We start from the raw sequence: 14,681 nt of genomic DNA on the forward strand, positions 1-14,681 counted from the left end.
TACGATCGTGTTGCCATGCTGGCAAAAAAAAAAAAAAAAAAAGAAAGAAAAAAACCTTCAGTTAAATAAAAGAGGGAATTTCTAGTCACTGCCGACAAGTTATGAGATTTTTCTCTTTCTTGTCCTCATGATTTTACATATATTCTGAGAAGTTCGCTAGTTCGGGAAGTTGAAGGAGAGACGTGAATAAAGTATTTGCAGGCCCAATCTGTATTTTCTGGACATAGTACTTATAAATTAAATATTCTGGATTTCCAGTGTTTTGAACTCTCTAAGGAGCTGTGACTAAACTGTTCTCTTTTTGTTATCCTTATTCCTCTGCAGTTTGCAGATTCCTTTAACTTTAATCCCCACAAGTGGCTTTTGGTGAATTTTGACTGCTCTGCCATGTGGTAAGTTTCTTTGTTGTTCAGATACTAGCTGCCCGCGGTGACCCTTGCTCTGCAGAGATGGAGGCCTACCTGCCAGAACACATCCAGGGCCTGGGTGAGAGCAGAGCAAACAAATCTAATCACTTAGCTCATCAGTCACTTCCATTTCAGAACCACTGCTGGAATTCTTGCTCAATCGCACTCCGGCTGTAAACTTTTATCTAGAATGTATTGTTGCAACAGATTAGCTTGAGGGAAGAGTGGAGACAGCCGACCTGCCTTTTGACTTATCGCTCCTGAGCAGACAACAAATTTAAGGGGACCTCAGCACTTATATGTAATTATTTTCCTTCTGTGTATTTATCCTTAGCTTTATCATCAGTCTCTCAGACTAACTCTAAGTTTAAACAATCTAAATGCTTAAAAGTACTTGCTAAAAACAAATAAAAGAACCACGTCTTTAAAAACGCTCTGGAAATAGTGCAGTAATCACATTGGCTATATTTAAGTAAGAAAAATAAGTTTAAAAATCAAATAATATTGCAGCACATAATGACTTTTTAAGAAATAATGTCTCGGGGTGATGCAGGGACACTAGAAACCTGTTTTTAAAAATAAAAAAAAATCAGAGTGAGAAATTGATTAATTACTCAAAGAACCAAGGGGAAGCCTTTGTTTGAATTTTGTGTAGTAGGTAAGGTTAATGTTTTCAATATGCTTGCTTTGCAAAATTCCTTAAAACAGGAAAGAGCACACCTCTCACTTGTTTCAAGTAATGTCAAATCCCCCAGTTCACCAAATAATCAGTTTTTTCTAGCATATCTAGCAATAATCATCTTCCTAGCATATCTATAGTCCTTTAACTGCTATAAAAATCAAGTTCATTTTTGTCACAGTCTTTTTGCCTAAAATTTTAATAATATTCTACAAATTTTATTTATTAATTTTAGTGTATGGTGTGTGTGTGTGTGTGTGTGTGTGTGTGTGTGTGTGTGTGTGTGTATACAGGCACGCACAAGCCTTGGAATGTATGTAGAAGTCAGAGGGCAACACTCGGGAGTTGACCCATTTCCTACCATCTTGTAGGATCTGAGGGTTGAACTCAGGTTGCCAGGCCTGTATGGGAGCACCTCTACTCATTGAGCTACCCTTTTTTCTGTCAATACAACAAAATACTGAAGAGAATCAACTTAAAAAAGAAGACAAACATTTGGGTTGATAGTTTCAGAGATTTCAGTCAATGGTCAACAGGTTCTATTACTTGTGGCTTGTGGTGAGACAGCATATCATGGAGGAAACACATGGGTGTAGAAACTTCTTGCTCCACAGCCAGCCAAGACACCCAAGAGATAGGAAGGACCTGGTTCCTATAATTTCTTTAAAGAGCACAGCTTGACATTGGAAGCTTTTCAACTAGGCCTCCTCTCTGGAAGGCTCTATCAACTCCCAATACTGCCACAGGTTGGGGACCAGGCTCTTCGGGGCCTTTGGAGGTCCATTTATCCAAACCATCACAGGTGTGTTAGTAGATTCACGTTGCTCTAATGAAATACCATAGTCTCAGTAGATTACTAACCGAAATTTATTCAGTACAGTTGTGGAAGTTGAAAGTCTTAAGATTAAAGGCTACCCATGGTAGACTCAGTATGTCAGATTAGGGTGCATTTCCTCACAGACAATTCCTTCTTAATATGTCCATATGGAAGGGGTGAGAGAGTTGTCTAGGATCTTTTATAAGAGGTATTCAGTAATTCCATTAATTAAAATTGCACCACTGTGACCTAATAACCTTGAAGTCTCTGTCGACTCCTAATCACCTCAAGATTCAGATTCAACATTCAGATAGCCGCTAAAAGAAAATTCAAATACAGTTGCATTTTTAATCTGAGCACCATGAAAGTAAAACAAGAACAAAATTATTTTATACTCCAGTGCTTTCAGCCTTGGAGTGCCAGGAAATAAAATAATAATTGGTGTAAGTTAAAAAACTAGATCAAGTAGCCGGTGACCATACATAAAATGTGGGTAATGGTGGCTTCAGTGATTAAGGGGCTGTCAGGGGAATGCTTGGGGAGAGATATTTGGGTGAGGAGTGTCCAGAGGGCCTGGGAGCTGACAGGAGGAGGAAAAAGTGCCCAGGACCCCATGAATTGGCTCTTTCATTCACTGATAGATTATTTATGATAGGGAGGTCAGGAGAAGGCCCTTTGGGGAAGTGACATTTGACCGGACCTCTGAATAGGGAATGAGCAGGCAGGAGAGAAGTGTGTGCAAAGGCCCTGCGGTAGGACGGAACACAATGCATAGCTCAGATTTGGTTGAAAGAGTTGCAGTTTATCTTGTTGGAAGATGGCTTTGAATTTGTTTCAAATAAGCTACTACATTTAAACACGGGTGGTTGGACAGACGACATGTGTTTCTTTTAAAAAATGTCATTCTTACAGTTAGGGTGGGTTAGGGCTCAGTAGCCCTAGGCAGGGCCCATGCTTCCAGGTTCAATACAGCCCTACTAGCCAGCTACCCGCATCAGGCATGAGGCTCCCAGAAAAGCAAGATTCACAGTTGCTCACAGCAAACCTTGTCTTGAAGAAGGGCTGTGACAATTAAGGTGCCCGAGAACAGATTTTTGCGGAGAAGCAGCACACATCTGAGTTCTCAGGCTGCATGGACAGAATTCCCGGCCTCTTCTCTGGCCCTTGCTACAAGGGACAAAGGGCTAGCCACAAACAGCCCCATGCCAGACATTCAGTGCAATAAGGGTGCTTTGAATAGGAATTTTACCTTCTGAGCATGCGGGCTATTTCTGCAGCACTTCACAGCTTATCTCGTCCTCTCAATCACTCTGCGGGTTAGGAACTGCCTCCCTATTTTACAGGCAAGGAAGCTAGAGCTTAAGACTTAATCCAGAAATACGTGGAGGCATGCACCTATAGTCTCAGCTCCTCAGGAAGTTGAGATAAGAGATTTACTTCAGGCCTGGAGTTTGAAACCAGCTTGTGCAACAAACCAGATTCCTTCAGAAAGAGAGATAGAGAGATAGGTAGAGAGAGCTGGGGGCGGTAGGGAGGGGGTTGTTTTTCTCTTGTGAAAGGGTACATAGTGATCTGTATCAGGGCTGGGGACTGGTGTCTTCAAATGCAGGGCCCAGTAAAGAGTAAGGCAGAATTCTGCACTTCATGGCATGCCTTCTAAGAGCAGACACAGGAAACAGCACGTATTTCACAGACCCAGGCAGAGATGTGCACAGGGAGCCGAGTGGGGCCATTCATCATGTGCACAGAAGAAGCTGAAGAAAGGGGCTGTGTTTTGGTGAAGGGGGGCCAGACTTAGGCATTCATTCTGTTTCAACTTTCGTTCAAACAGTTATTGACTGTGTTTTCTCTCTGAGCACTACAAAAGGCCCTGAGTTTTAGCCCAGAAAGTACAGCCTAAAGGCAAAAGGTCACTAGCTAGACATAACATCCCCATCCTGTCTTTCTCTGCCCAGCTGCCTTCACCGAGGGGTTCTGTGGAGCATGCTGGGGGTGGGGGGTCCCCTCTGAGTGTTTGCAGAGGGCTTTAGGGGAAGATGGCGCCTTGTAAGGTGGTGACAGGGAGTTACTCATGTGATGAAATCCGAGAACTTTTTCAATGATCTTTTGCACTGTCCTAAACATCTATCTGCTAAATAGAAAGAAATCTTTTGCTAGCCCCGATATCATTGCAGTAATATGATCTGCCCTGTCAAAATAGAGCACAGGCGGTCAGGAGACCTGTAAACATACACCAGAGTTCCGAGGTGGCTGACCCTCAGACCCTGCAAAATGTAACACAGGTCAGCAGTCCCAAGTTAATCATTTTTTACAGATATGTTTTAAGATTTGACTAAAACAAGAAACAAATGTAGTTTGGTTTGGGGTGGGTTTTTTAAAATTTTTTTTAATTGTTTTTTTTTTTTTTCTTTTCTTTGTGCTCTGTTTGTAATCTTTAAAATAGGAATGTCTCTCTTTTGTTTAATGAGATTTCACCAACAGCTTGCCCAGAAGGTAACATAAACACTCTGGTTGATTTCTTTAAATATTGAAATGGACAGGAAAATGGAGGCCTCATCACAAGCACAGTAAACACGTTTCTTAATGAATTCATTGTTTTGTTCATACGCTTTTTACCGTTCATTGGGTACTTTGACTCCTTCCTATGGAAGTAAGTATGAGATGGTCTGTTCAGACCTTAACATCCCTTTCGATCAGAGCGGCAGCGAGGATCAGCAAAGCCAGATATTGCTCACTATTCTGTCTAGTTAGAGAAAGGATCTTGGGAAAGAAGAATAAAAATTAAAGAAGGGCTGGAACGTAGCTCAGCGTCAGCTCCTCCCGTCAGCTCGCTGGAGGGCCTGGATTCATTCCCCAGCACCATAAATGAGGAAGTAAAGAAAGCCGAGCACTGCGATCAGTTAGTTGTGGTAGACAGTAAAAGGGTATAGTTGCAAAAACTTTTTAAAAACTGAGAGAGAGGAATATGATCAGGTCATGTCGACAGCGTCCACAACTCCACATACACTCCTACAAAAACTTTTTTCCCCCCAAAACGGATTTAAGAATACATAGAAAACTCGTACATTATGTCTGTAAAACAGTCACATTTGGTCCTTCTGCGGTCTGTTGGGGGAAGGTGTCAGTCTAAGCGCAAATGTAGTTCGTAGGGAACAGCAAGTTTCTCTTGTGTCATCAAGTTAGTTTCCGATTCATTCCAAAAACAGGTGAGAAGCCCAGAAAGAAAAACACAGGGTCACCCCACACACTCAGAAGTTTGAATTCTAAGTCAGACATTAGCAAGTAAAACACAGTGATGCTTAACAAAATAGTTTAGTGGACCAGAATGTGCGTATTCCAGATATGTGTGCATTAGAACGTTAGAAGGTTTGAAAATGTCATTTTTCGTGTTCAAGAAAAACGAGAAACAGAGTTTTTCTATCAGGTTTGGAAAACGCTTTAGGTAAAATTCAATACCCCTGCAGGACAGAAAACCAAAGTCATGTGCCACTATGCCCGGCTCTAAGTTTGAATTTTTTTTTTTTTACAAGAAGACTTATTTATTCGCTTGTTTATTTATGTAGTGTGTGTGTGTGTGTGTGTGTGTGTGTGTGTGTGTGTGCCACTTACATGCAGTGAGCAACACAAGGTCTCTTAGCAGAAAGTAACCAGCCCCATCAATGACCACACATGCAAATGAAGACCACAGTGATGAGCTAGCAGTGTGTGGCTATCTGTGTTAGAGTGCTTGCTTATAATGAACGAGGCCCTGCCCTTGATCACCAGTAACAGAAAAGCAAAAAAGCAGGCTGAGACAAACACACAGAAAGCCACAGTGAGAAGCTACAGATCGTTGGAAATCAAAGGTTCCACACAAAATGTGAAACCATGGAAGCCCGGACTGTGTAGGGCCCAGTGTGGTGCTAACCGTCCAGCAAGGTGTGCTCCCTGCGTTGTTAGGGTCAGAGCCCTGGCAGCTCTTACAAGCTATACTTGCCTACCTACTCTCAATGTACCAACTAAGAGGCATAATAATGATACATCGAAGAAAGAAAAGAAAGAAAGAAAGAAAGACTTCTTCAGTGCGGCCATAGTGGGAAGAGAAACAAATGAAGAGGGCCAGCAACATTTTCATCCACATTTTCTGGGTGCTGACATGGAAATCAGATTTAACTAAAGAGCAAGGGATATGCATAACTAAGCAGTCCTGGTCAGTGTGTGGTCTAGCCCATCATTACCCTGGCTCCACTGTCTCCTGCAATAGTGGCCTGACAAGTCCTCAGAACTGGGTAAAACCTGTTTCTGGGAGACAAGTTACCCTCTGGCTGGCCCTGGCTTCCAGCCTTTTCCTTTTCCCCATTATGAGATTCCTGGGGAAATTCCAATTGGGTTTTCTTAATAGTCTGATAGCCAAAGGCAGGGGTGCAAAAGTCTCTTTAGGCTATCTTTATTCCCCCTGGGATTTAGAAACCTTATCTTTTGTTCTCTCATATCAGGGTGAAAAAGAGAACCGACTTAACAGGAGCCTTTAAAATGGACCCTGTTTATCTGAAGCACAGTCACCAGGACTCAGGTAAGCAGGCCTGTCCACTTCTGCTATCAGTTCAGGGTTTTGTTTTTTTTTGAGGTCTGCATCGGCCATTTTACCAATCACCCTCACAACTCCTCCTCCTGTGCTGTGCTGAGTGGAGGGCAGTGGCTGGATTTCTCTAGCAGAGGCTCCTTTTTACCCCTGAAGCATCAAGAGCCTGAGTTACACAAGGTGGGAACAAGGGCAAAAGCTCAGTACAGGTCCAGGCACATCTTCCAAGACTGAAAAACACTTATAATACTGAGTCTACTGATGTCTTTCTGAAAAGGATTTCCACAACATCCATCAGTATCATGAAGGAGGAGGGGAAAAAAAAAAAAAAAGGAAAGGAAGAAAGCTGGGTAGAGAAGGAAAATATGAAGAAAACTTAGGTAGGGCTGCTGCTGCACTAATGCACACTTCTGTGCACTAACGCACACTTCTGCATTTGGTGGTAGATCTGTGTTCTGTGCCTGGCGCTGATGAAATGATGGTTAAGGAGACTCCATGTCTGCACAGACTGATGAGGAAGAGGACAAGTATGCAGTGAGCCTGTAGTGTGAGCCTGCACACAGACGTCTCTCAGAAGCCACAGCAGGAAGCCCACAGTTACAGGGGTGGCCTCTAATTTATCCATGTCCTTTCCAGAGACCACGGCAGAAAGCAGACACAATGAGGTGTTTGAGCCCCGATGACTGTGTAAGTGAGCCTCCTGTTACGACCATGAGACGCCTGAGGCACTTAACTCATATTTCTAGAGGCTCAATCCAAGATGGGGCAGCCCCATAGATTTGGGCCTTTGTCGAGAGAAGGAGATCATGGCAGGAGCATGCAGTTGTTGTGTGATATTTTGATCACATTCTGATGCTCTCCAGACTGCTGATAAAATCTGCTTTGAATCAGAGGGCAGAGCTAGCAACTAGCTGACCAAAATTAACCATATAGATTTTGAAGGACTGAGGACAGAAAGAGACACCGAGAATAGTAGGGTGAGGCTTAGAGATGGAGGAACGAGAGAGAGAGAGAGAGAGAGAGAGAGAGAGAGAGAGAGAGAGAGAGAGAGGGAGAGAGAGAGAGAGAGACAGAGAGACAGAGACAGAGAGACAGGGACAGAGACAGAGACAGAGAGACAGAGAGAGGTGGAGGGGTCACTGACCACTTCTCCACAGCTTCTCTGATCATTCAGTTTCTTACCCTAATATCTAACTCTTGAGTTTTTATCATTAAAGAATAATCAGATAAACGCATCATGAAGTAAAATAAGTGCTCACATTGTGGCATATTCATAAGCCAGAGGTGGGGAGAAGAGAAGGAGAAAGGGAAGAGAAAACTGGTGGGCTATCATAATTTATTTTGAAATGTACATCCCCAGTGATCTAAGAGCATCCCAATAGGCCCCACCTCTTAAGGCTCCAAAGTATCTCCCAAAGGCACCACTGCAGACCAGGATCTACTGGAATTATAGCAGGGCCTATAGTACTGACTGAGCTTTCTCTAGGACACAGAGATGGGGAGGGGGGCAGTGAGGATTCTGCCAGTGACTCATCAAACCCTGGTATATGCAGCTGAACTTTTACAAAACATAAAATACTACATTCTATGCATCTATTATCCTCCTTTGTAGGCCACGGCACCTGGTACAAAATCATGAGTCAGTGTAGGCTTGGGTCTGAGGGGCAGGCAGCAAGAGAGTGGAATTCCAGATTTCCCTGACAAGTAGTTCTACTCAACTGTGTTGCCAAGGATGATGACCTCATATGTCTGATTGTCTTGACTCTATGCCCCCTAGAGTTGGGATTACAGAAATGTGCCACCACACCCAGTTTATAATTCTGGGGATCAAATCCAGGCTTTCCTGCATGCTAGGTAAACACTCTACCAACTGAGCCTGTATCTGCAGCCTGAGATTTTTATGTAACAGAAAATGCCTACTTCTGCTGATGAAGGGGGGGGGAGGTAATGATTGCTCTCATGAAGTAGGCTTTTCAGATATAATCTGTGTTAATAAAGAACTATTTTGCAAAGTAGAAAAGAGCTGATGCTGAACTAGATTCCCTAACTCAACCTTCCCAATGCAAATCTGTCTGTATTAGTTACTTTTCTGTTACTGATATGATAAAATATCATGAACAAAAGCAGCTTAGAAGAGAAAAGGATTAATTTTGGCTTACAGTTCCAGTGGGATTAGAGTCTATGATGGTGAGAAAAAGGCATGACAACAGGCAAGGCTCAACAGGAACCGAAAGCTAGCTGGTCACATTTTCATCCATACGGGAAGCAGAGAGAATGAGAGCAGGAAGTGGGGCAAAGCTATAAACCTTCAAGCCTGTCCCCAGTGATGGACTCCCTCCAGCAAGGAAGGCTCTACCTCCCAAAGGTTCTTCTTCTTCTTCTTTTTTTTTTTTTTTTTTTGGTTTTTTTGAAACAGGGTTTCTCAGTGTAGTTTTGGTGCCTGTCCTGGATCTCGCTCTGTAGCCCAGGCTGCCCTTGAACTCACAGAGATCCACCTGGCTCTGCCTCCCAAGTACTGGGATTAAAGGCGTGTGCCACCACCCTGGCCCAGAGGTTCTATAACCTCCCATCGCCAGATGGGGACCAAGTGTTCAAATATATGAGCCCATGGGAGGCATTTGCCATTTGAACTACAATTGTCAATATATTGTATTTCTCACAGTTATAAGCATTGCTTGATTTTATTGCTTTAATGTTCCATTTAAAAACTGCTCACGCCAAATGAAATTATGAGGGTTTAAAGATGTAGTAGGTATGTAAGACACATTAATTAGTCCACAAGGTGTATACAGCCATTAGTCGGCCATTGCTTCCGCTAGCACTAAGTGATGGTACAAGGAGCTCAGGTGTTGAGGCCAGTCCTCACTCATCCCCAGTGAAACAGACTCACGATGAGGCAGATTTTCACTCCTGTTCTCCTCTAGCTCCGGAAGTGACCCTGTCTCAATCCTTCTCCTCCAGGCCCCCAGTCGTACCCTCCCACCGTGTCTCCAGCAAGGAGGACATGTGCTAATTCTGTGTGCAGTCCACACGGCAGCCACTAACCCACGGCGGGTGGATGACACTTGATAGATGACTCATCTGGCAGAACTGCCTTTTCAATTTCCTCTAGTTTCACACAACAACTTATTAAAGTAGCTGAATGTGGCCAGTGCCGCGCTATCAGATGGCTCAGACATGCACCCTCAAAGGAGGAAATGTCATCCATTCATTTTCACTTATGAGTCATGTAGTTATTACCAGGTACCTTGGGCCGTTGTGAGTCACTATCAGGTTATTTTTGACACCTTGCCACTGCCATCGGGTTTGTTTAAGAGCTTCGTTGCTGACAAGAGGTTCCAAAGGAAAGGTCAGAGTGTGGGATGGGAGCTGAGGACCCTGTATAAACTGCAAGCTCTGTCTCAGAGTTATTCAAAACACAGGCTGAGACTGTTTTGCATGTCCCCAACACTGCCACTTTGATCCTAGTTGAAAAAAGACCTAGACTTTCCTGAGGCCAGATGGAAGTCAAGTAATGACTTTAGATGCCCTGTCAATAGAATGTGTATCCTCCTGTGCAGTTGAATGTTGGGTATATTAGAAATGACCATGCTGTCGTGGCTGTTGCTTCAGGGACCCTTACAAGCTGTATCATGCTTTGCCTGGCTTGTGTTCATGGAAGAGATTTCCAAGGCGCTTGACTCCCTATTTGTGCCCAACTGCAAGCATCTAAGCACTCTTGCCCTAGTCTCTCTGTCCAGGATGCTCTAGAAACTCTGGTTTGTGACTCCTCACTTGGCCTTCTTCTTCACGCCGACCTGGGAACTAGGGCTCTGGGCAGCAGAGGACACCAAAGTACAAAACAGCCTTTTCATTACCAGTGTGGGGACACTGAGTCCAGGATGAGGAGTTTAACTCAGAGTATTCATTGAGCTGCTGTTCTGTGTTACATGCCAGCCAACATCCTTGAACATAGAGATGAAAACTGCGCCCCCGCTCCTGTGCACTGCTTATTATTTGAATCATTCTCTGTATCGCCAGCACCATTAATAATTCAGCCTTCCAAATGTGTCCTGGGCATCCTGCTCTCAGGGACTTGCCTTGAATCTGTTATCTTGAATGAGCCACAAAAAAAGCATAGCCCTAGCCAGTCCTTGGGTAGTTTCACGTCTGCCTCAGAAGACATCATTTATAACATCTCTGTCTCTAATGGCCTTTCTTTGTCGTTTTTTTCTCCAGGACTCATCACTGACTACAGGGTAAGTAGGTGGTTTTGTCCATTGTAATCCAAACTAAACAAAGTGCCAGGGGGTTCCTACTGTGGCTGCTGCTGTCCCCACCTCCTGAGCAGGAGTCCACAAGAGGCACATTCTGAATGTGCTCTAGTAGACATATTAGGTGGCTTTGCAGTAAACTGCCCTGCCAAGTCCCTCAGAGGTCCCAGTTTAGAAGACACAGCCCCAACTGCCTTCTAGGACAGGTGCAAGGAGATTTGACACCAGATCGTACAAGGGTCTGTCTCCACAGGGCCGGTGGCCCTCCTTTCTGCCTTCTGTGGGGTTTGAGGGGCAGCATCCTAAGGAGTGCTAAGGAGAGCAAAGGCAGAGAAGAGCTGGATTCTTGGACAGGAGATTCTCATCTTGGCAGCCTTTCCTCGACTCGCTTTACTTCTTTTTCCTTTTTTTTTTAATTTGCCACAAATGTTTTCTGGATTTTGAAAACGCCAGGTTGTCCCAGCTTTACTCTGGAAAGGAATTTGGAACCACATGTAATGCTGGGAGACTTCTTCCAAGAATAGAAGCCAAGCAGGCCGGGAACAGGAAGGGGCCCACTGCATCTGCTGCTGTTCTGACTCAAGAAATGATCCGGCTCATTTGCTGGGTGGGGGGCGGGTGTGCATGGTGAGCACAGGACACTATCAAAGAGTCTTGTCCGAAGTAGTGTGTCTAAATTCTTGGGGCAGTATGTCAGCCGCTGATAATAAGGTAGCAGGATTACCTCTCAGACATAGAGTACCCTTCCCGCTTCTGGCGACAGCTGCAGGCTGGCAGGTGCAGGTCACTAGGGACTCTTCATTACAGCCCCCCCACCCGCCCCCCAGAGTTTCAGGGAAGCTTGTACCATGGGGAAAAGCCAGGACATGTATAGACATGGGAATAGCCAGGAGAACAATTCCTCATGTCATTTAACTTTGTATACACAATTCCTATTTAGGATCCAACTTACCTTTTAGAAAGCACTACTTAAAGGGATAATGTGAGAATAATATTAAAAATAGTTTGAGGATAAGATCATTCACAGTCTCTTCATCCTGACATTGCTGTAAGTTCTGGATTTGTATTGCCTTCATGGGTGTACGATGCTAGATTTTTGAGAAAGAGCTCACAATCTTCGTTAACCAGAGGTTGGCAAGTCTGTAAGCAATTGTCAGCAGAGCCTCCGTTATTTGAAGTGAACTTGGCATGGGGTCAGATCTCCCCTTCCCCACAAACGATACTTAAAACTGTGCAGAGGCAAAATTTAAAAAATAAAAAACACAAATTTTGCACATCCTGTGGCCTCATCATCCCATTTTTATTTTCTGCACATGGTAATTGTATGCCTACTGCACAGTAAATCAGGAAAGCCAGAAGCCTTCATAATGAAATGGTGGCACTTCAGGCCTTCCTTCCCAGCACTTGAGAGGCAGAGGCAGGCAAATCTCTGTGAGCTCTAGGCCAGCCTGGTCCACAGAGGGAGTTCCAGGACAGTCAGAGCTACACAGAGAAACCCTGTCTGGAAAAACAAAACCAAAACAAACAAACAAACAAACAAACAAACAAAAAACCCAAAAAAGAAAGAAAAAAATTCAATAGTAAGAAATTAAAATACAGAGTAAAGTCAACTATGAGGGTGCATACTTTTAATCCCAGCATTCAGGAGGCAGGGGTGAGAGGATCTTTATGAGTTTAAGGCCAATTCAGCCTACCAAGTGAGTTCATACCAGTTGGGGCTACATGAAACTGTCTCAAAAAAAAAAAAACAAAAAACAAAAAACAAACAAACAAACAAAAACAACCCACAACCAAACAAAAGGAATTATATTATAGGCGTACATGTGTAGGAAAAAACGGCATATGTAAGTTTGGTGTTGTCCCAAATTTCATCCATCCACAGGGGAGAGATTTTTGTTACTCACCTCCTGGTTAAGGGAGGGACGATTGTATTTTAAAATAATCTTTATTTTCCGAGAAACTAATTCTTACTAACTCAGGCGAACTCTTATTTATATCTCTGGTGGCAGAGAGCAGTGGAATTTGGGGTGCTCTTCCTAACTGTGGAACACCATCTCATGCCCAGCAGGGAAACTCTCTCTCTCTCCACAGGAAAGGAGCCCAGGGAGGCCACAAGAAGCAAAGGGCTCCCCTCCCCCAGCCTGCCCTTTATAAGCTCAAGTCGAGAATTTCAAAGAAAGCCAGGAAGTAGTGCAAGGCCATCCTCCCGACTGGCCTGTGTCTCATCTCTGCCCTTGCCTACGTGCTTTTATTGCATTTCCAACCATCATCCATCACCATCAAGAAGAATGTGAGGAGCCAGTGTGAACAGCTAGTCAGCTGACCGTCTGGGAGAGCTAGGAGAAGCAGAGGAAGGCTTCTTTGGTGAAAGGGTATTGGGGTCACCCCAGAGGTCAGTGAGACAAAGGAGCTGATACTGTTTCAGAGCACACTTTCAGTGCATCCAGGCGGAGAGAGGCAGACACATAAGGGGCTCAGCACCCTCACGCTCTGCCCAGATGACCCCCTGCCCCCGTGGAGGCTCCCTTGGGAAGGACCACATCTTTTCTATTTCTTACTCTCTAGTACCTCCTCTGCTGTGTGCCCAGTCTGTCCTGGGAAACCAGCAAACATCTGTGCCTCCCGGTGGGTGCTTCTTCTGTCCTCTTCTCCACAGGATGTGAAGACAGCTTCTGGCTCTCCTCTCCCCTCCTCACACACAAGTTCTTTGCTATCCCCGGTTGGGAATAAGGCATTCTGTAGGAAAATGGCAGCTTCCAGAAGAAACTGGTCAGCTGAGAAGTTGAAAAGGAAGGAGCCTGGCTGGTGACATGCTCCTCACTGACGTATTCTTCATATTTTCTTTCAGCACTGGCAGATTCCCCTGGGGCGGAGATTTCGCTCTTTGAAAATGTGGTTTGTTTTCAGAATGTATGGAGTCAGGGGCCTGCAGGCTTACATCCGCAAGGTGACCGCCTTCTTTGTTTATCTGAGTAATATTGTGATGGTCTTAGCAGACTCAGAAATGAATTCAAGTGTCTTAGTGAGCAAACACCGTCCTCACAATGGGGACGTTCTGAGAAATATATCATGAGGCACTTCCATAAAAAAAAAATTCTGATGTCCTCAGAATTTTTTTTATACAAGCTGAGATAGACAGTTTCCTAGCAGGCACAGGCCTTTGGGGATAGAGGAATATATGGTCTCCTGTTGTCTGTAACAGCATAATTTTGGAATCAGGGTGTAGTGAGCAATACCAATAGTGAGAACATAATGTTTTTCTCCCCCCTGCCCCACCAAAACAAAACAAAAAACCCCAAACAAAACAAAACAAACAAACAAACAAAAAACCAAAAAGCCACAGTAAGAGAACCTTTGAGTTGGTTGGCATAGACAGATACCATTTAGCCCCCTCTGTCTCAAGGAGGCTTACTGGGCTGTATGTGACTTCTGTTTCAACAAGGCCTGCAGATCATTGCAATATGTACTCAACTACTTTGTGGAACCACGGATTGGTTCCAAGTCCTACTACCCTACTTTTTTTTTTTTTTTCAACAGCCAGGAAAGCTGAGGCCTGAGTATGAGCCAGGACTTGTCCACCCATTTAGCTGAAGCAGAGGGCCCACTGACTTCAGCCGAGTCCTCTCTAAGCCACAGCACCGCCTTGATGAGGCAACCAGGCCTGTGGTTTCCAGCCTGTGGTGGTGACAGCTTTTCCCCTTAAATCCCAGTACCCACTGCATCACCAGATGTGCAGCCAAAGGCAGGGGCTGAATGTTTCCAGGCTCCTTTTCTGTGACAAGGATGCAGAAAAGCGTTAGTTTCCCGAGTATCTGTCACGTGTGTCACGTGCTACGCACTGGCGTCTGTCCTGATCACAGACCTGTTGTGAGGACACGTATGCAGGCATCAAGCATTGTGAGAAGCTACACAGGAGAAAGAACTAGAAACTGAGGGTGTGTGTAGATTTCTAGGACAGTCCCTG

At 44.4% G+C, this 14,681-nt stretch overlaps 1 protein-coding gene across 1 annotated transcript in view; it reads left to right on the plus strand.

Annotated features, from left to right (window-relative positions):
- Positions 1-14,681, plus strand: part of Ddc (dopa decarboxylase) — a 78,322-nt gene that overhangs the window by 57,086 nt on the left and 6,555 nt on the right. The window contains exons 9-12 of the mRNA XM_036201001.1: positions 325-392; positions 6,379-6,455; positions 10,683-10,702; positions 13,566-13,664. Of these exons, the coding sequence (XP_036056894.1) occupies positions 325-392; positions 6,379-6,455; positions 10,683-10,702; positions 13,566-13,664 (264 nt within the window). The remainder of the gene's footprint in view (positions 1-324; positions 393-6,378; positions 6,456-10,682; positions 10,703-13,565; positions 13,665-14,681) is intronic.

Source organism: Onychomys torridus, chromosome 10 (assembly GCF_903995425.1).
Source record: "Onychomys torridus chromosome 10, mOncTor1.1, whole genome shotgun sequence".
Classification (NCBI taxonomy): domain Eukaryota; kingdom Metazoa; phylum Chordata; class Mammalia; order Rodentia; family Cricetidae; genus Onychomys; species Onychomys torridus.